Source organism: Rhinolophus sinicus, linkage group LG01 (genome assembly GCF_036562045.2).
Source record: "Rhinolophus sinicus isolate RSC01 linkage group LG01, ASM3656204v1, whole genome shotgun sequence".
Classification (NCBI taxonomy): domain Eukaryota; kingdom Metazoa; phylum Chordata; class Mammalia; order Chiroptera; family Rhinolophidae; genus Rhinolophus; species Rhinolophus sinicus.
In genome coordinates, this window is record NC_133751.1 from 146,158,283 (window position 1) to 146,179,533 (window position 21,251).

A 21,251-nucleotide genomic window follows, 5' to 3' on the forward strand; every position below is an offset into this window, starting at 1 on the left:
CTGCCACCACATAACAGTGATCCCCCTTACTCCAGTTTCCAATAACATGTTCATTGCTTCCTTCTGAGCCCACGCCAGCCACATCGCTAACATTCATATTTCTACTGTCTGTTCAAGGCATTCTATTCTTTTCTCAACTATGCCCCTCAAAATTCTTCCAGGTTTCCCCTACTCCCCAATTCCAAAGCTACTTCCACATTTTTAGATATATGTTTTGGCAGCATTTCATTTCCAGATACCAAAATCTGTATTGGTTTTTTAAATCGTTGTGTAACACATTACCGAAAACCTAGCAACTTAAAAACAATATTTATTTATTAGCTCTGAATCCTATGAGGCAGAAGTCCAGCATGGTGTGGCTGGGCTCTCTGCTCATGATGATATCACAAGGCTGAAATCAATGTGTTGACAAAAGCGAATTCTCACCTGGAAGCTTTAGAAAAAAATCTGCTTCCAAGCTGATTCTTGTTTTGTACAGAATTCAGTTCCTTATAGTTATAGGACTATAGGTTACAGGTTCCTATTTCCTTTCTGGCTGCCAGCTAGGGTCACTCTTAGCTTCTAGAGGCCACCCACATTCCTTGGCATGTGACCCCTTCAATCTTCAAGCCGAGAATAGTGGGTCGTGTCCTTTTTGTGCTTCAAATCTCTGATTATCCTTTCTATGAGCAGCGAGAGAAAACACTCGACTTTTAAAAGCTTGTGATTATGTGAAGCCCACCCAGGCAATCTCCCTTGCTCAGGGTTGTGTGTACCGTATACCATAACCGAACCCATGGTACTTACTGTCCTGGCAGTTATACAGCACATGTACCGCGCAGGGGGGAGGAAACCTCAAGGCCCATCTTAGAAGCCCGCCTATCACAGTCGTTTTCCATTGGCCCTTTTAAGTCCAAATAATCCTGAGGAAGCAGAGTTTAAAGTCTGGGAATTTGTTTTATATCATTCTTCTGTGTTGACCTTTTCCCCGCTCCTACTCCTTTAGATCAGTATATTATTAGATTAAAAAACACTGGATAGGAGATTTTATGATTTCATGATGAACTGCTCTCAGGAGAACCCACAGATTCCCACAGAGAGAATGGCTTTGATCTGAATTGGGAAGGTACTGTGGAGTCCCTCTTAAGCGCTGGGCTTCTTGAGTTTTCTGAGAAGCAGCACAGCTCCAGCCTTCTGGGCTGCCTTCTGTTGATGATAGCCTACCCTCTTTTGTTTCACATTGTTTCCCCTCTTCCCCGGATATCTGCAGGATGGATATAATTCTGAGTATTTGCCAGGTCACCTAAGGACGAGAGGGAGTTCTGCCAAAGCGTTGGCTATTGGTATTTACTGGTGCAATGTCACTTGAGGCTAAGAGGTCACAAAATGATAGATTCCTCCCCAAAACATCTCTAAGGTAAGGTTAAAGGTCTCATGGCCAGTGGAGTTATGCTGACTTTTCTGAGAATGCTCCCCACCCCTCAGTCATGCCATGTAGGTGATTTCAATGCTGAAGGAGGAGTTGGGTAAACGGGAGAGAACTGTGACATGCGAGACCAAGGAAGGGATATGTTTCCTTTTGCGTGAGCCTTGCTTGAAATCTCCATTTTGGGAGCAAGGCTGAAACCACCCTTGCCTTGGAGCCCACAGAACTGCAGGAATCAGGCAGTAACAAAACCTCCTAAAATGCTGTGATGCAGAGCAAATTTGATGGCACTCAAGCCACCCAAAGGGCCACATCTAGCAAAAGGGTGGTGCTGGGACCAATATTACACATCGAGCATTTTAAGGTTCATCTAGCATAGTGATTTTGTTTCTTACAATAGCTCCTGGAGATAGTTTATGGAACGGCATCATCTTTTGACTTTATCTTGATAATAATTTCAAAAATGGAGAGATATTTCTGAAATATTACCATTATCACACCTAACAGCTTATGAATCAAAACTTTCCTTGAGTCTTGAGATAGAAGCATCAGAACTGTGAATATTATGTTCAACTAGAGTTTTAAAGCACAGAAGAAAGAGTGCTTCAATAACTTAAAGGTATATTTGAAAGGATCTGGGCACCTATCAGGATAAACTTTGGCACTGGATACAAATCAAAATGTTATTCCAGCAAAAAGACAGTATTATCCCCTAAAAGATAAATTGCTGGGAAGAAGAATTAGGACAAAGATGATCTCTTGTTCAGAAATCCTAAGGTGGGGTTTGACACTGGCATAGTTTCTCTATCTCTATTGGTGCTCTTTTATGAGAAGAGAAAACCAGGCAGGGGAAAGGATAGATGGGGAAAAGCAGAGCACCAGTCTCAAGTAAGGGGGAGTTTCCTATAGGGGGTTTTCTGTCAAGCACAGAAGAACTGAAATTTGTATCCAATATATAAAATAGTTAACACAGAGAATCTAGATTTGTAGTTAGTATATATAAGAGTAGCCAGAATTTTGGTCAGTATGTCTGAGTTAACATAGAAACCTCCTTTCCCACTTTAAACACAGAAATTTTGAACAAACTATAATAAACACACACACACACATACACACACACACACACACACAAATGCCCCAGGGCTGAAAACAAAGATGGAACTCAAAGTCAGAGCAGGGAGAGGGAACCAAAGTCAAGGGTCTCTTGGGGAGACCTGGACCTGAGCTGGGTCTGAGAAGCTGGTGGCTGGGCCTTTCATATTAGTTGTGGGACGTGCGCACATGGGAACTGGAACCAAGCTACATACTTACAAAGAACAAGAAATCAGGTAGGGCTTCTAGATACACCATGAACACTCCCCAGGGAAGTGACAAAAGGGCTCACTTTCTGCTTGGGATCCGAGGAAGAAAGGGGTCAACTACAGAACGTGGGCTGGTGCTGTGTGTCAGTGCTAAGTAAGCGCCCACCCAAGCTGTCAGCATACATCCCACTTCTCAAAGTTAATATACAAACTGGCCCCAGGCCAACAGAATGCATAGGGCCCTTAGCAGAAGCAAACATAAGACCTCTCTGTAGAGATGCTCTCACCACCAGGTCACAGTTCATAAAGGAAAGCACAATTCACAAAGGAAAAGTTTAAGAACTTTGATTACTTGATCATTTTTAACTTCCATGAAACTACAGACACTACAGGCAAAATTTAAAGGCAAATGACCAATGGAAGAAAATATCTGCCACCCGTATAACTGATAAAAAGAAACATTATCCAGAAAATATAAGAACTTCTACAGATGAATAAAGAAAACATGGACAAATGGACAAAAAATAAGCAATTCACAGAGGAAGAAAATTGTCCAATAAACATGAGGAGATTTTCAATCTCACAAGTGATCAGGGGAATCCTATTTAAAACAATGAGATACTGTTTACATTTATCAGGTTGGCAAAAGTCAAAAAGAAAAAAGTTGTGATACCTTATAAAAAAAAAATCTTATGAAGTTGAAAGCTTACAAATCCTCCAACATAGTAATTCCCCTCTTAGGTGTACCCTAGAGAAGCTCTGCACACGTGCCCCAGTAGACACATATAAGATGGCTGATACAGCACAGTTGTAAGAACAAAACTTTAGAAACTTAAATGTCAACCACTAGGAGAAGGGATTAGTGGTGGCCTAGTTCTATAATGGAACACTACGTAGCAGTGAAAAGGAGTAAACTAGGTCTCTGTGTATTAACATGGGTGTATCTCAAAAATGTAAGGCTGAATGAAGTACATGCTGCAGAATGATACAGTGTGATAGTCTTCATGCAAAACACTGAAAGTCACCAACTACATGTTAAAATATTAAAAGCAAAAGATGGCCTAGAAAGATAAAAATAAAATTCATGATCAAGGTTTCCTTTGGAGAGGTAAGAAGGGAAATGGTACTGAGTATGTCCTCAAAAGAGGATTTCAACTTTATCTGTAGAATAAACATCTGAAACAGAATGAAAAATATTAGCAGTTAAAATGCTAGGTGATGAGTACTAATGAGTTTATTACATCATTCTCTGTAGTTTTAAAATATACTGTCTAAATTTAAGAAGTATTTTTAAAAATAAAATAAACAAAATAAAACATGCCTTGGTACTGTACAATTGCCAAGAGGTTGACCATGAATTTGGCTTAATCTGGTTTAATTATTTGGTTTAATTATTCCTTCCATTACTGTTCGTGTTGTTGTTTTGGTGTCAGACCAAATATCACGAGCACATCTACAAGCTCAGAATGGTCTCTCTGCCATCTTTCAAAATGCCTTTCTTTCACGGATACCTTTTGACAATCATTTTGTTGCACTGCAGTCAACCAAAATTATCCCTGTAAGCCTTGTCCTTGCTATGTCCCTACTTGATACAAGACTTAATAACACTCACAAACCCTGTCTTTCCTTCACCAACAGCATCTCTTCTATTCACAGGTACTTGTGCTTCTGCAGGTCGAAGCGGGTCTCCTTCACGTCCACAAATCTTTCAAGCTCCTATGAACTGGAGCAAGACAGCACTAGAACATTACAAAGCTTTCTAAGAATTGCCTATGAGAATTCTGTGCCAAACACCAATATCAAACAAAGCTCAATCAGGCAATTAAACATTCATTCACACATTCAATGCAACAGCAGATTATATACTTTTTTTTTCTTCTCTTCTCTTTGTAACAATTCCTTCTTCTTCCACAGTTTCTCTTTCTCCTCTTCCTTTTCTCTTCTGATGGCAAAAATTTCCATTTCCAGTCTTGCTACTTCTTCCTGGTGGGCTCGCCATTGAAGAACCTGAAATAAATAGAAATTCATTCCAATAACTATACACACTCAAGTGATTTTTCAGATCACAACGAGACTAGGTTCTGTATCAAGCAGATGTCAAAGTTTTTCCAAATACACATTAGAACTCTGTGCGCATGTCACTGTGTGAATATGTGTGTGTTATGTGAGCAAGATCTGTGTTTGCTTCAGTGTTAAAAGGAGAAAGCAACTTTAAAATCACCTCATTCAGAGATTCTTCACTTAGATTCATGGAGTAAAATCCTAAGGACTCTGTGAATTGACTTAAATGGTCTGTGAATTCTCATAAATAACATGTAAAAATGTCTGTGTTTTTGCAGAGGTCTGTTTTTCTGAAACAACAATTCGTTTCTGTTCAACAGTTTTTTAAAATTTTCAAATGGTCCTAAGATCCTAAATACCTGATATATTTCATCTTCCTTATTTTATAAGTGAGGAAAGTCAGCTCAAATGAAGATGAAAAAAATGTTTCAAGACATTTAAAAGAACTTTCCAGGTACTGATAGATGTTATTGGTAGTTGCGTAATTGGTACAGCACTTCTAGAGGACATTAGGCAATATGTAAATATGTATCACAATACAAAATAAGCATAACCTTTGGCCCATGACCCCACTTTCAGGAAGTTATTTGACAATCAACTGGACAAATACACAAAAATGTATCCGCAGGAATGTTCACTGCAGTGCTGCTTCAACAGAAAAATTTGAAAGTCTAAAGATCGGCAATAGAAATTAATTATGGTACCAAATTAATTATGTACCTACATACAATGACTGCCATTGAAAAAGGATGTTACATATCTATATTAATGGACATCGAAAATATCCACAACATATTATTAGGTGTAAAAACACATTTACAGTATAATTTCATTAACAGAAAGCCTTTACTATTTGTATGTGCACCCAAAACATAACATTTCCAAAATTAAACTCAACATCTTTAACTTTGTCACAGCTTCACACCAAGTCCTGTGCACCTGCCTATTCTTTCAAACAACCTGGTTTGTTCTGTGGAACCACAAGTATGTGTATAGTTTGTATTTTTTTGATTACTATGTCTACCTATCAACATGACTAATTCTTTACATTTTACATGTGACTTGGGCCATATTATTTCTTAAGATCAGATGAGCTTTTACTTATGACAAATTGATTTCCATAGGCTACCTCACTGGACTTTCCATAGGCTACCTCACTGTAATTCCCTAGTCCACCCAAAGTCTATCTGCCAAATGTATTTAGAACAATACCAGACAGTTCACAGGGAACGTCAATTTCTCCAAACAGGACCTGAACAATTTAGCTTTCTCACTCCCCACCAATGCTTAGCTAATGTGTAATCTCTAGGTAACTTTTTTTCCTGTGCCTTCTCTTATACAGCCATTCTTATTCTTAGCCCCATGGCATGGTCTAAACTATTCCCCTACTGGGAATGCCCTCAGTTTCCCCCTATTTCATAAAATGCACACATCCCATGTCTTCCATGAAACATTCTCTAACCCATGCTCATCTCTCTTTTCTTAATTCACTTACATACCATAATTGCTCTCTAATTGTTTTGATCATAATATTTCTATTTTTATTTAGAGCATAGCCTATGATACATATGTATTTTGTCTTCCCCTTATACTGCCTAGCAGACTATTAGCACATCATACATGCTCAATAATTACCTCTTATTTAACTTACCAAACTAAACATTTTTAAATGAAACCATATGAATGGAGAATAAATACACCATTAGAATATACCATTTTGAAACACCTAATGAAACAATGAGTCCTCATTCATTATCATCAGTGGCTACTAAAAATTTCACATTAATAACTGATGAGAAACTTTATAATGGATGGATCAGGCTGGCAACAATTGAACACACTGAACAATCGGAACATCACAGAGAAACAAGCAGACATTTTGGCATCCTGATGGAAGTATACAACATTCCTATGAACTATTCTTGTCAAAAAATACAAATGAATATGATCAAATCTCCAGATCTATTGATAGTGTTTCAGGAAATTCAGCCAAAGGAGAAACATTAAACAACATTATGGGAGTGCAAGCAAAAGTGATATTTGAAAACTTTAAAGGACTTTAACAAATTATAAGGAAAAAAAGGAGAATTATGGATTAAAAGAGATTTAAGAAACATACCAACCAAATGCAATATGTGGATTATATTTGATTTCTTATTTGAATAAACCAAATGTAAGAAGAAATTATAAAACAGAAAGATATCAATATTTACTTAGTTGATGCCATTAAGTAAATATTATTAAAGTTTTTAGGTTTGATTATTGTATGGCTATGCTTTTTAAAAGAGTCTTTTCTAATTTTAGAGATACCTAATGCAATACTAACAGATAAAGTGATATGATGTCTGGGATTTGCTCACCATTACCCATTGGGCATGGGAGAATAGGGAAGGTTATAGATGAAACACATTTGACATTTGAGTCGATAACTGTTGAAGTTGAGTGATGACAGACTTTTGTATATATTTAAATTTTCCACACTAAAAACTTTGTTTTAAAAAACCCAAAATAAATCATAAAATATAATGTATGTCCAAAGATATTTGTATAATAATATACTGTAGTCTCAAAGGTTTCAGAGTAGCAAGGAAGATTTGAGATGCACTGAACTAATGAAAAGAAAAATACCACACATTCAGCCTTTCTGAGTACTGAGATTACTTCTACAATAGAAAGAAGTTTGAACTTTGGAGCTACTCTTCTCACCTTTTGATTTAAGACTAACTTATGGGAATTATCATTGAATGATATTTGTATAAGTGATGTCACATAATTTAAAGAAGCCAAAGCATGAGTAAATATCTATAACTGGAGAAGATTTCTGTTTCCAAAGGCAAGGATAACAAGAAAATAACCAGACCAATAAAACTGGGGTAACCCAGTTTATCCAACAATTTACCCTTCCTTGTCATTTGCAATCTAAATGATGTTTCTTCCGTTCTCCAGAAAAGATAAGATTATGGTAGTTTTTTCAGTGGGTACACACACCATAGAATCATAAAACAAATGCAATTTCAGAAGCCAATGAGTTGTAGGTATCAAACAACATATGAAATGCTGGGGGAAAAAAGAAAAGCAAAACTCTTAGGCAAGTCAGCATCAGCCTTTAGAAACAAAATTGCTTCCACTTAACTGAAATCATGAGAATGGTCAGGGACCCTTAGAGGTTCACGTGAAATCAATAACTCACAACATCATCGGTAATTCCAACCATACCTCCAAAAAACATGAAGCATAAAGGAGAGACGGTTGTCGAAGCTAGCCTTATTATATCCTAAGGAGCTCGAGTTGTGAGATCTTGACAATGAAAAACAGCTCTGCCATGATCAGTGTCCAGGCAGTAAGCTGAATGTGGTTTTTCAGAATGCACAGTGAAAGCGGTGAAGAATCTGGTGAGAAAAGGGTGCTATTGAAAAATTCTTATCCAACAGATCCCCACAGAGGCAGCCAAGGGATCTGGACGGCTCCCATGTGGAGAGAATGACAACCGATTACAGTATTTTTGAGATGCCCAAGAATAAGAAAGCCAGCAGGTCAGCGAAGGAATCAATGTTAGCACAATAGGCTAAAGTACAGAAGACTTCAGAGCAAACAGCAAGTAAAAGGAAGAATATCCTGGAAGAACATTTGAGTGGTTTTATTTTACAGTGTTTGCTAATTATATAGCTTTAAACAGAGCATGTGAACATAACTGTGTAACAACAATAGCCATGAAAGAACATTACCATAGCAGCAGTCAGAAGCGTGTTATAAGGAAAGCATTATTTATATTATTAACTACATGACATTTTTCCAGGTCTTTAGTTAACATTATGCCTGCCTGAGATAGTCTTTGAATGAAACCTTAATCTAACAGAGAACAAAGTTTAAAATATGTTCATCTATTGCAAATAATAAATTAAAGGTTTAAAATAAAAATGGTTAGTAACATTACATATATTCCTTGCTCTTAACGTAAAAGTAAAATGGGTCAAGTGAAATTAAAAACACACAAATTCTCAGAGTGAATAAAGTATTAGAAAGACAAAAAGATGAAGCCCATGAGAACTTCAAAGGTAATAATGAAAATTAACATCAAGGTAACAATATTAACAAAATTTTATATCAAAGTTGAGAGCTTTGAAAAAAATTCTAGGGCCAGCCCGGTGGCTCAGGCGGTTAGAGTTCCATGCGCCTAACTCCGAAGCCTGCCGGTTCGATTCCCACATAGGCCAGTGGGCTCTCAACCACAAGGTTGCCAGTTCGATTCCTCGAGTCCCGCAAGGGATGGTGGGCAGCGCCCCCTGCAGCTAAAGGCTGAACATGGCACCTTGAGCTGAACTGCCACTGAGCTCCCAGATGGCTCAGTTGGTTGGAGCGTGTCCTCTCAACCACAACGTTGTCAGTTCGACTCCCACAAGGGATGGTGGGCTGTGCCCCCTGCAACTAGCAACGGCAACTGGACCTGGAGCTGAGCTGTACCCTCCACAACTAAGACTGAAAGGACAACTTGAAGCTGAATGGCACCCTCCACAACTAAGATTGAAAGGACAACAACTTACTTGGAAAAAAAAAAAGGCCTGGAAGTACACACTGTCCCCCAATAAAGTCCTGTTCCCCTTCCCCAATAAAATCTTTAAAAAATAAAAAATAAAAATAAAAAAATAAAAATAAAAATAAATAAAAAATAAAAAATTCTTGAAAAAGAATTGGTAGATAATTAAAAAAAAAAAATTCTATTACAAGTGGCAATGTGATACAAAGGAAATGAGTACATGTCTGCAGGGATATGCTCCAACACCCCCAGTCGGTGCCTGAAACCACGGATAGTACTGAAACCTATATATCCTATAATTTTTTCCTGTACATACATACCTATGACAAACTTTAATTTATCAGTTAGGCACAGGAAGAGATTAACAATAATAACTAATAATAAAATAGAACAACGATAACAACATACTATAATAAAAGTTATGTGGATGTGGTCTCTCTCAAAATATCTTACTGTACTGTGTATACAGCATGGAGACGCTGGACAGAGAAATGATTCGAGTCCTACACGGAATAGAGCAGGACAGAAAAACATTTTATCACACTACTAAGAACGGCATACAATTTAACAATTGTTTTATTTCTGGAATTTTCCATTTAATATTTTCATTCCATAGTTGACCGTGGGTAACTGAAACCGCGAAAGCAAGACTGAGAATAGGGAGGATTACGGTATTAAACTGTTGGCCAGAACACCTGCTTTTCTTGTCTTATTTCTGCCACTAACCAACAACATTGTGACTCTGAGCAAATGGCCAATGCACTTTCTCATGTATTAAAGGGATGGACTGGATCAGGTAACTTCTACAGTTTCTTTTAAAATAATTTTTATTTAAGATAGCCAGTATACAACAATATATTAGTTTCAGGTGTGCAATATAGCGATTCAACATTTATATACCCTACAACGTGATCGTTACACTAAGCCTAGTAATCCTCTCTCACTGTGCAAACTTATCACAGTATTATTTACCACATGCCCCTTCACCTTTTTTCTATAGTTTAAAATCTATTATTCTGATCCCATTTTATATTTTTCTTATGTAGAGAAATCACACACAATATATGACATGCTCTGCAGTTTTCTTCTGCAAGCAAAATGAACTGCAATGAGGAATGTCAGTACTTTATAAGCCCGTTAAATAATAATAGGCAATTAAATATTAATATTGAGTTCTATCAGCCGTATTTATGGAAACATGATGTCATGTGTGTTGTTTCGTATAGAAAAAGTACCATCTGGCCAGTGTCTTATAACCTAGAATAGTGTTTAAAAATGCCATTTATAAGGGCTTATATTGTGCCAGGCCTATGCTTTATGAAGGCATTAAATACATAGTGCAATGTAATTCTTGAAACAAGCAAACTATCTTCTTCACACTTCATCTGGCCAACTGGTACTTAGATATCATTTGCTCCAGAAGCCTTCCCTAACGCACCATTTCCAGGTCAGGTGCCTCTTCTCTAATTCCCTGGCACCTTGTCCATCTCTTCTATCATATCATGCATCAAACCATTTGGTTTTGCCTGTACCTTCCACTTGGCTACAAACTTCTTAAGGGCAGGTACCAGACTTGTCTTATTCATAGTCTCTCTTCAGAGCCTAACATTGCACCTGGCACTTAGTAAGAATTCAAGAAATACTTGATGTATGCATGGATACAGTTCTGGGGCTAAGACTTGGAAGTTACACTGACAATGTTTCCCCTTCTCCCCGCTGGATTGGTCTTTAGGAAGAAAAGGTAACGCCATCAGACACGCTACCATTTTCTGACTCCACCACCATAGGACTCTCGATCCTTGCTCTGAATCCCCAGTCCTAGCTGTTTCTGTGCTTCCTAAGCTCTACCTCTGCTTGTCTGATGGGGAAAATATCCAGAAAACCTTGCCAGGACTTTCAACAACTAGCTCATATTTCTAGCAGTGGTAAAGGACATGTGCAAAAATGTGGCAAGCAAATCCTTTCTCTGTCTTCTCCATAAATGTTCCTATAAGCTTCTAAATTCAGTTCAGCTGAGTAAACTTCAAATTTTCATTTTATTAAATCTTTAACAGTCTGATAGTTCCATTAAATTCTTTCCAAATGTCCCACCATTTTTCAATATTACCTAACTAAGCTTTTTTTTATCTTATGTGTTGCATTTATGTTTAAACTTCACTCCTGAAACGCAGTACCTGTGATTTCACACAGGTTATTAAAACTTTCTATTCTCCCCTTGGCATTTTTGCTTAGCAGAAAGATTTGGTTTTTTCCTCTTGGTTTCACAAATGTACCTTGGTTTCTTGGATGACTTCATAAGTGCATTTTTTTATCACCTATGTTTGATAACTGCTTTCGATTTTCAGTGGCTTTTTTATTAGTCTTTCTCAGAATCTTAAAGATTAGGCACTATTATCTTGACTGTTTCATGTCCTTTTCTTTTCAAATAAAATCTTGCAAAGTTTCATTTACTTGGGTCCTAGAGAGTCTTCACCCTAGCGTAAAGGTTAAGACTTGTAGAGGAAGAAACAAACTAAATGTCAATAAGCAGAAAACTATTAATAGATAATTTTTTCTTCAGGGACAAAATTTACAAACATATCAATTTTATTTATGGAACTGATAAAACCAAATTGTATGATAGAGTCAGAAAATGGGACTAAGAAATCACTAGCCTGCTGACTATGAGATCTAGGAAAATCACTTCCCATTTCTGGGCCTTAAATCCTTTTCAAAAAATGAATAGGATTAGATCAATCTTTCAAACGGAGTCACAATTTATTAGTGGATAATGAAATCGATATTGCGAATGGGAACAAGCATTTTTTTATGGAAGAGAACAGAACAGAAAATATCAGAGTGCCTCTCATCAATATACTAATGCTGTTTCCAATTTTTTTTTCAAGAAATTGTGTGTTGTGGCTTGTGTGTGTGTGTGTGTGTGTTCATGATGCAAAATAGATATCTCACTGTAGGTCACAGTCAAAGAAGCTTTAAAAATGCAGCAGGAAGTTCTCTATAATCCCTTCCAATGGTAAGATTCCATGGCTCTGGGATGTAAAGACCAAAGCTATTGTGTTTCCATCATTAAGCCATAGGCATTCCTTCTTCAGTCAACCCAGAGCATGTATAGAAGAGAGAACCAGGTTTTGAAGTCATAAACCAGATCTGGAGTCCTACCTCAGTGACTCACTAATGGTAGTCCCTGAAGTACACTGTTTAACTGCCTAGGTTAATTTAAAATGGGACAACAATGACATATATCTTACAGGGTTGCTGTGCAAACACCATCAATTTGCACAAGCCAGAAACTCAGGAACCATCCTAACACTGCCTGTGCCTGACACTCCATATATAATCCATTACCTGTTGACTGTGCCTCTGACTATCTCTTGGGCCCACTCACTTCTCTCCAAATTCATACCCCCATCCTAATGCTAAAAGGATGCATCCACTTTTGTTTAATTCCCTGTCCACATCTGCATCGCACTGCCTACAATTTCAATGGTTTCCACTCCTCTTGGGGGTGAAGTCTAAACTCCCAAATGTGGACCTCCAAGGTTTGGCCCTGCCTATGTCTACAGCCACAACTAAAAACGCCAACCAATCACAGACTCACCACCTGTGCTCCAAGAGCAGTGGCCATCTTAGAGATCCTTGAACAGGCCACGTTTTCTCCAGCTACATAGATGTTGTACATGCTGTTTTCTTTTTTTCTTAAGATTTTTATTAAAATATAGCTAACATACAATATTATATTAGCTTCAGGTGTACACCATAGTTATTCTATATTTATATACCCAAAGAAGTGATCACCATAAGTCCAGAAACTATCTGACACTGTACTACATTGTCATAATATCATTGACTATACTCCCTATGCTTTACTTTACATCCCTATGACTACTGTGTAATAACCAATTTGTACTTCTTACCCCCTTCCTCATTTTCACCCAACCCCATCCCATCTGGCAAGGATCAAAATGTTCTCTGTATCTATGAGTTTGTTTCTGTTTTGTTTGTTTGTTTATTTTGCTCTTTAAATACCACATATAAATGAAATCACATTGCATCTGTCTTTGTCTGACATAGTCCACTCAGCACAATACACTCCAGGTCCATCCATGCTGCTGCAGATGGCAAGAACCCATCCCCTTCCATGTCTGGGCAATATTCCATTGTATAAGTAGGTACCACCTACTCTTTATCCATTCATCCATTGACGGATACCCAGGCTGCCTCCACATCTTGTCCATTGTAAGCAATACTGCAATAAACGTAAGGAGGCACACACACCCTTGAAATAGCATTTTGTGTTTCTTTGAAATGAAAAAAATGTCCAGAAGTGGGATTCCTGGGCCCTTGTCTCTTGTTATAGCCTTTGTTTTAATGTCTGTTTTGCCTGTTATAAGTATTGCTACTGAAGCTTTTTTCATTTTTTTTTTGTTTCTTTGTTTCCATTTTCATGAAATATCTTTTTCCATCCCTTTACTTTCAGTCTATGTGTGTTTTGGGATCTAAAGTGAGTCTTTTGTAGGCAGTATATGTAAGGGTCTTGTTTTCTTATCCATTCCACCACCCTATCTTTTGATCATAATATTTAATCCTTTACATTTAAAGTAATTGTTCATAAAAATATAGTTATTACCATTTCATTATTCATATCATTTATTTATTTATTTATTTATTTATTTATTTATTTATTATCTATCTATCTTTAGGAAGTCCCTCTAAGATTCCTTGTAATACTGAGTTTGGTGGTGATGAATTTCAACCTTTTTTTTTTTTTTTTTTTTTGGTCTGGGATTTTCTTTATCTATCCTTCAATTCTAAATGATGGCTTTTCTGGATAGAGTAATCTTGGTTGTAGGTCCTTTCTTTTCATCACTCTGAATATTTCCTGCCAACCCCTTCCAGCCTGCAAAGTTTCTGTTGAGAAATCAGCTGACAGTCTTATGGGAGTGCCCTTGTAGGTAATTACCTGCTTTTATCTAGTTGCTCTTAAGAGTCTTTCTTTGTCTTTAAACTCTGTCATTTTTATTATGATGTGTCTTGGTGTGGGCCTTGTTGGGTTCATCTTGTTTGGGATTCTCCACACTTCCTGGGCTTGTATGTCTATTTCCTTCACCAGGTTAGGAAAGTTTTCTGTCATATTTCTTCAAATAGATTTTCACCTCCTTGCTCTGTGCCTTCTCCTTCAGGTATACGTATGATGTGACTGTTAGTATGCTTGTTGTTGTCTGAGAGGCTCCTAGAAGTGGCCTGGGTGTACCTGAAAGTTGGGTGTTGTGGGGTCTTAGTAAATCACCAGAGCAGGGCAAACGACTGGTGGTAATCAGGTTGACGGGAATTCACATATGGTGGCTGCCTTTGTCTGCATGCTGGGAGTGGAAAACAATGGATTTTCTCAGCACGTTTTTTTTTTTTTTTTTTTTTTCTTGGGCGAAAGCCGCCCCTCCAGCCCTTGCCTTGAAGCCAGACAATTCAGTTTCTCCCCGTATATCCCTGGAGTCTTTTGAGCTGCTGCCCTAATGCTAGAGCTCAGAGCGAGTGAGTACAACAGCGAGGAATCTGTGCATGGGCTCTTTAAGGGGAGCACCTGTGATTGCAGCCACCTTCATCTCACTCAGCCAGTCTCCACTTGTTTTCACAGCCAGAAGCTATGGGGACTTCTCAGCACTGAAACCCTGGGCTGGTGGGCCCTGTATGTAGCTGGGACCCCTCACTCCTCCCGGATGGACATCCACAGCCGAGATATTCCTGATTTTTAATGATCACTCATGAGTGGGGTATCAGCCTGTTCCTTGCCTCTGCCCCTCCTACCCGTCTCAAGGTGGCTACTTCTGTATGTCCTTAGTTGGACTTTGATTCAGCTCGAGTTCAGGTGATTTTCAATGATGGTTGTTCTGTAGTTTAGTTGTAATTCTGATGTGATCATAGGAGAAGGTGAGCACAGCTTTACCAACTCCCCCATCTTGACCCAAAATCCTGACATCATACCGAGTTTCCCCCAAAATAAGACCTAGCTGGACAATCAGCTCTAATGTGTCTTTTGGAGCAAAAATTAATATGACCCGATATTATATTATATTTATTATATTATATTATACCTGGTCTCATATTATAGTAAAATAAGACCAGGTCTTATATTACTTTTTGCTCCAAAAGACTCATTACAGCTGATTGCCTGGCTAGGTCTTCTTTTTGGGGAAACACGGTAGATGCTTTTTCCTATGCTTGAAATGTTCTTCCTCTTATCCTTGCTTCCCTCATACCTTTTCCTAATCAATATTTACTATGTTCCAAATTTTAGCTCCAGTGTCTGTCAGGGAAGACTTACCTACCCACCCCACATGAGGTAAAGCCCCCCAGTTGCATGTTTCCATAATATTGCTTACTTTTTCCTTCAAGGTACTTATCATAGTTTGAAATTAGACATTCAGGCTTGTGATTACATAGCCAATGTCTGTTTCTTCATTAGACTGTGATATCCATGAGGACATGGACCATATCTAATTGGCTCACCATTTTGTCTTCACAAAATGCCTTACACACCACCTGAAACCCAATGGGTGCTCAATAAATATATTGGGTTGGATAAATAAATGAGATAAGAAAGCATAAATGCTACACAACTCTAACTATATTCCTGGATTGCTGCAATTGCTTTCTAGCTGACTTTCCTGATTACTTCAGTGTCTCTTTGATTCAATCCATTCTATACACATTTGCCTATTAGATTATTTTCACATATTTTTGTTTCCGTGCTCAAGATTCTAATAGTAGTAGCATTGCATTGGCCACCATTTCAAGTGGCTTTTATGGCTATTTATTTATTTGGAAACCAAATAGTCTAAAGAAGGACTCAATTTTTTAATGTATATTTGGCATACTTGACCCTATATATTTGACCTTATTTCCTATTATTCACCAGAGCAAACAGGCTTGCCCTTCCTCTTCCTTCTCTGCCTCTGTCTCTCCTCCGTACTCCTACAACCTATGTTTATCCCCATCCCAGGCCTTTGCTGGAAAGCGTTTACTCCTGCTCATCTGTCCTTCAAGATCATTCAGGGCCCCTTCTTAATGATTTCACCCAACACTTGTCTATCTCATCTCTGACCTGTATCCATAGTGTCTGAAATAGACAACAACCAGTCACTTTTAACCCATCTTGCTTTATTTTCATCTCACTATAAAAAATTATATTATTATGCTAAGAGTTCTTATCACAAGAATTTTCTCTTTTCTCTTTATTGCATCTATATGAGATGATGAATGTTAACTAAATCTATTGTGGTAATCATTTCACAATATATGCAAATCAAACCATCATGCTGTACACCTTAAACATAGAGGCATGTATGTCTATTTCTCAATAAAACTGGAAAAATTACATTGATCAATTGATTTATTTTCTTGTCTGTGTTTCTCACTAGACATAGTTTCCATGATAGCAGGGACATGGTCTGGTTCACTGTCCTAACCCCACTCCTGGAACAGTGCCTCACCCAAAGTGCTCAATGAAAATTTCTTGGGTGGATGAATAAATGTCTAAAACTCAGATTATCAACCGTATACATGCTTAGTGTCTAAACCCTGAATCCAGATTACTGCCACCTACCATGTTACTTCTGGGTTCCATAATTTCAATAGGAAACTTTAGGCTCAACAATTCCCTACACATACCTCCCCTCTCTGTTTCTCTGACAATTTTATCAACATGATACACTGAAATCATTATGGTTTCACACAGATGGTAGGACCTAAACTCAGCATTGAACTATTCATAGGAAATAAGGAGGATTTAGACTATAATAGGACTTAATAGTTCAGAATACCAGGCTCTGCCTTAGGGATATAGGCTATGAATTAAGGTCTTGAGAAAGGTTAGGCTTATATATGTGTATAGCCATCATCTCCCAGTGGGTAGAGGGTACTGATGTATTCTCCTTTTTATCTCCCACAGAAATTATCTCAGTGCCTGGCACACAGTGAATGTTTATGAAGTATACGTTAAAAGTATCTTTAGCACTTTATCTTACATAAAAAGTTTCGGTTGATAAAATCATAAAACTTCTAGAAGAAAGTATGAAGGGTAAGGTCCTTGGCATCAGTCTTGGTGATGATTTTTTTTCTTTTTTGATTGGCACAAAATCAAAGGAAACAAGAGCAAAGATAAACAAGTGGGACTATATCAAACTAAAAAGCTTCTGCACAGCAATGGACACCATCAACAAAATGAAAAGCTAACTCACCAAATGGGGGAATAAAAATTGCCAGTCACATATCTGATAAGGGGTTAATTTACAAAATATATAAAGAACTCATGCAATTAAATAGAGATAAAGCAAACAATCCAATTTTACAATGGGCATAGAATCTAAAAAGATATTTTCGAAAGAAGACATCCAAATGGCTAACAAGCACATGAAAATGTGCTCAACATGACTAATCACCAGAGAAATGCAAATGAAAACCACAATGAGCTACCACCTCACACCTGTCAGAATGGCTATCACCAAAAAGAGAAGAGATAACAAGTGTTGGCAAGATGTGGAGAAAAGGGAACACGGGTGCACAGTTAGTGGGAATATAAATTGGTGCATCTACCAAGGAAAAACAGCATGAAGGTTTCTCAAAAAATTGCAAATATAACTACTATATGATCCAGCAATTGCACTTCTGGGTATTTATGTGAAGAAATCCAAAACACTAATTCGAAAAGATATATGCATCCCTATGTTTGTTCACTACAGCATATTTACAATAACCAAGATATGGAAGCAGTCTAAGTGTCCATTGATAGATGAATGGATCAAGAAGATGTGTCATATCCATACAGTGGAATATTATTCAGCCACAAAAAGGAAGGAAATCCTGCCATTTGTGACAACATGGACAGACATTGATGGCATTATCTTAAGTGAAATAAGTCAGACAGAGAAGGACAAATACTAAATACTGCATGATTTCACTAATATGTTAGTCTAAAAAAAAAAAAGAACTCATAAATACAGAGAACAGATTGGTGGTTGCTAGAAGTGGAGGGATGAGGGTGGGCAAAATAAAGGGGGTCAAAAGGTACAAACTTTCAGTCACAAAATAAATAAGTCATGGGGATGTAATATGCAGCATGGTGACTATAGTTAACAATATTGTATTGTATATTTAATAAGTTGCTAAGAGAGTAAATCTTAAAAGTTCTCACCACAAAAATAACAATAATTATTATCTGTAGTGATAGACGTTAACTAAACTTATTGTGGTAATCATTTTGCATAATATTTCAAATCATTATGCGGTCCACCTAAAACTAACATAATGTTGTATGTCAATTATAGCTCAATTTTTAAAAAAGATTTTGTTTATTAACCATTTCCCATGCACATTCCACTTTCCAATTCGATTATATGCTTCTTGCCTTCTGAGGTCATTTATGCAATTTTTATAACATAAAATCCACTACTATGCTAAACTCATAGAAGATATTCTATAACACTCATTGTTAAAGATATCTGTGATCTTACAAATATCCTGTAAGAAAGTTGAGACAACTTTCTGTTAAGCCCTAAGTTTAATTTCAGTATCAGGGACTTTCCATAAAGTCACTCACCCTACAAATGGCTCCACTTTTGATTCTGCAATTCTGAGCTTTCTTATCTTGGGCTATGGTTAAAAATAAAATATCTAGCACATTTGCCTAACAAGGCACTTGCCTAATTAATGCAAGTGAAATGGATTACAGAGAAGAGTTATCTAGAATCCTTTCCTGTAATTAGGGTGGTATGATGTGTAGAGGGAGAAAGTGGGAGAAGTGTATTAAATAAGCATTAGTAAGCTATTCTTAAATTCACAAGTTTACACTAGCATAGCCACACACCTCAAAGCTCTGCTATTTCCCTTAGAGTTATTATTTTAATGAACAGAACCTCAAGAGAAATGCTCATAGATCAGTAACGACTGAAAAGTTTGTTGTTGTTGTTGTTTAATGAGAATAAAACACTTTTGGAGCTATGAAATGGAGACCACTGCTGAGAACAGAAATTAATGAAAGTGATTACAGAGTGTGATAAAAGTGATTACAGATTATGGATTTCCTAACTCATAGGACCCAAACAAGAAAACTTCCACGAGAATACTTTTTCCCCCTATCAGCTCAGTTATTTCTAGATATAGCACAGAATCAACAACAGATAATTTAAATAATTTGGCAGTACTTTTAATCTCTTCATAAAAACTCATTACGTTTTACTTATATAGGAGGCAAAAAAGAGGAGTCAAACAGAGATCACAAGAAGATTAACTGGGAAAAGTTGTAAAACAAAGCGACGTCCATTACCATCAACAGAACCCCCTTCACTTGGGATGTTGTTGAGCAATAAATATTTCTAACTAGATACAGCGCACGTTGATATGTGCATATTGCCGGAATGCTTTCCTGCAGACACAACAGTCAGAACATATAATAAAAAAGAAGCAATATCTTCTTAGGGGAAAAAAAAACAATAGAATAAAGGGGGGAAGGGACGACAAAAGGTAAAATGAAAAATTAAGGGGCCATTGTATCTATGGACAGAGGCCTCACTCAGATTATCCCCCAAAAATGCGAATGGAAGTTATGCACATCAATTCCCGAAGCATTCACAAGATGATAAATCACATCGTCTTAAACTTTTTCCGAATAGATACTAAGAAATAGGCTGGATGCTCTACTGACAGTACAATACGTTTACAAAAATGGGAAATCTTATTCTTTTCCATTAAGTCTTAGTAAACCTCTGAAATGAACGTTCTGAGCAGATAAACACTGGAACAATGTGCATTCTTTTGAATTCATTTGTTTTATGTTCAAGATGTAACCAGTTTTACTTCTAAATGACAACTCCATTGAAGGTCATTTATACATTCCTCTGACTTCCGCTGTCTTCTAATTACTTATTCTGCATATGTTTCTCGAAGGAACAGCTATGACCCTCTTCTATAAAATTCTATACTATTCAGCCAAGGAGACAACTCTGTCCTAATCCACAAAAACGTATTAAATAGGACATATAAAGCATGATGGTCTGAATCTAATTGCCACTTATGCTAGGAGATTCAGAAATTTGAATTAGGTCTTTCAAGTCTATGCTCTATTGCAAGGTGCTGCTTACAGATAATTACTCCCAACTAGGAAAAAATATTCTACCTGTCATAACAGAGATAATGTAACTGACCAATAATTCTATACATCATTATGTGCAAATGTCTTGGGGATTTTTTTACATTTAAAACAGCTTTGTCTTTTCATAGGAGTCAGAGGCGTTCTGGCATTCCAGGTTTTTCCATGTGTGATTCCTTTACGTCATGCATGTTCCATGGATCACAAAGGGAGAGGCTCTAATCCTTGAATAATATTGTCACTAGCATTTTAATTACGACATAGTCTCTGAAATTAGTAAGAAAATGTCTCTAATTTGTAATTCAATAAAAGCATATTTTAAAGAGTCAGTAGCATGTCAGAATTAATAACACTGATGTGACATCTTCATCAGCTGGCTGGATCCACCTCGTGTATGTACTCTCCGGTGTTCCCAGGGTTTCCTTTCTGGTGCTTTCCTTTCCACTGAACCCACTGGGCTTCCAGTACTATGAATGTGCTCACAACCCCCAAATCCAGGGGTCCTGATCCACATATCCAACTGCCTGGTAACCCACAGACCTCTAAAAGCAACACATTCAGAAACAGAATCACTATCCTTCCCTCAAAGCTCGATTCCCTATCTAGGTTGATGGCATCATAGATCACCCGGTTCCCCAAGATGGGAGCCACTCTAGACTCCTTTCTCTATATTAACCTTCACATCCTGTCACTAAGTCCTCCTTAATATGTCTAGACTCCTTTATCTCTCCTCTGGCCCCCCACGCTACTAAGTTCAGTTAAATTTTCATCATCTCTTTCCTAGACTGCGAGAATTATTTTCTAGCTGGG

At 37.4% G+C, this 21,251-nt stretch overlaps 1 protein-coding gene across 11 annotated transcripts in view; it reads right to left on the reverse strand.

The window, feature by feature from the left end:
• Positions 1–21,251, reverse strand: part of CCDC148 (coiled-coil domain containing 148) — a 290,765-nt gene that overhangs the window by 137,773 nt on the left and 131,741 nt on the right. For all 11 annotated transcript variants that reach the window (XR_012497645.1, XR_012497644.1, XM_074336768.1 and 8 more), the window contains one exon: positions 4,573–4,713. Coding sequence is in view for 9 of the 11 variants with exons in the window: in XM_074336768.1 (XP_074192869.1) it covers positions 4,573–4,713 (141 nt within the window). In the remaining 2 variants the exon portion in view is untranslated. The remainder of the gene's footprint in view (positions 1–4,572; positions 4,714–21,251) is intronic.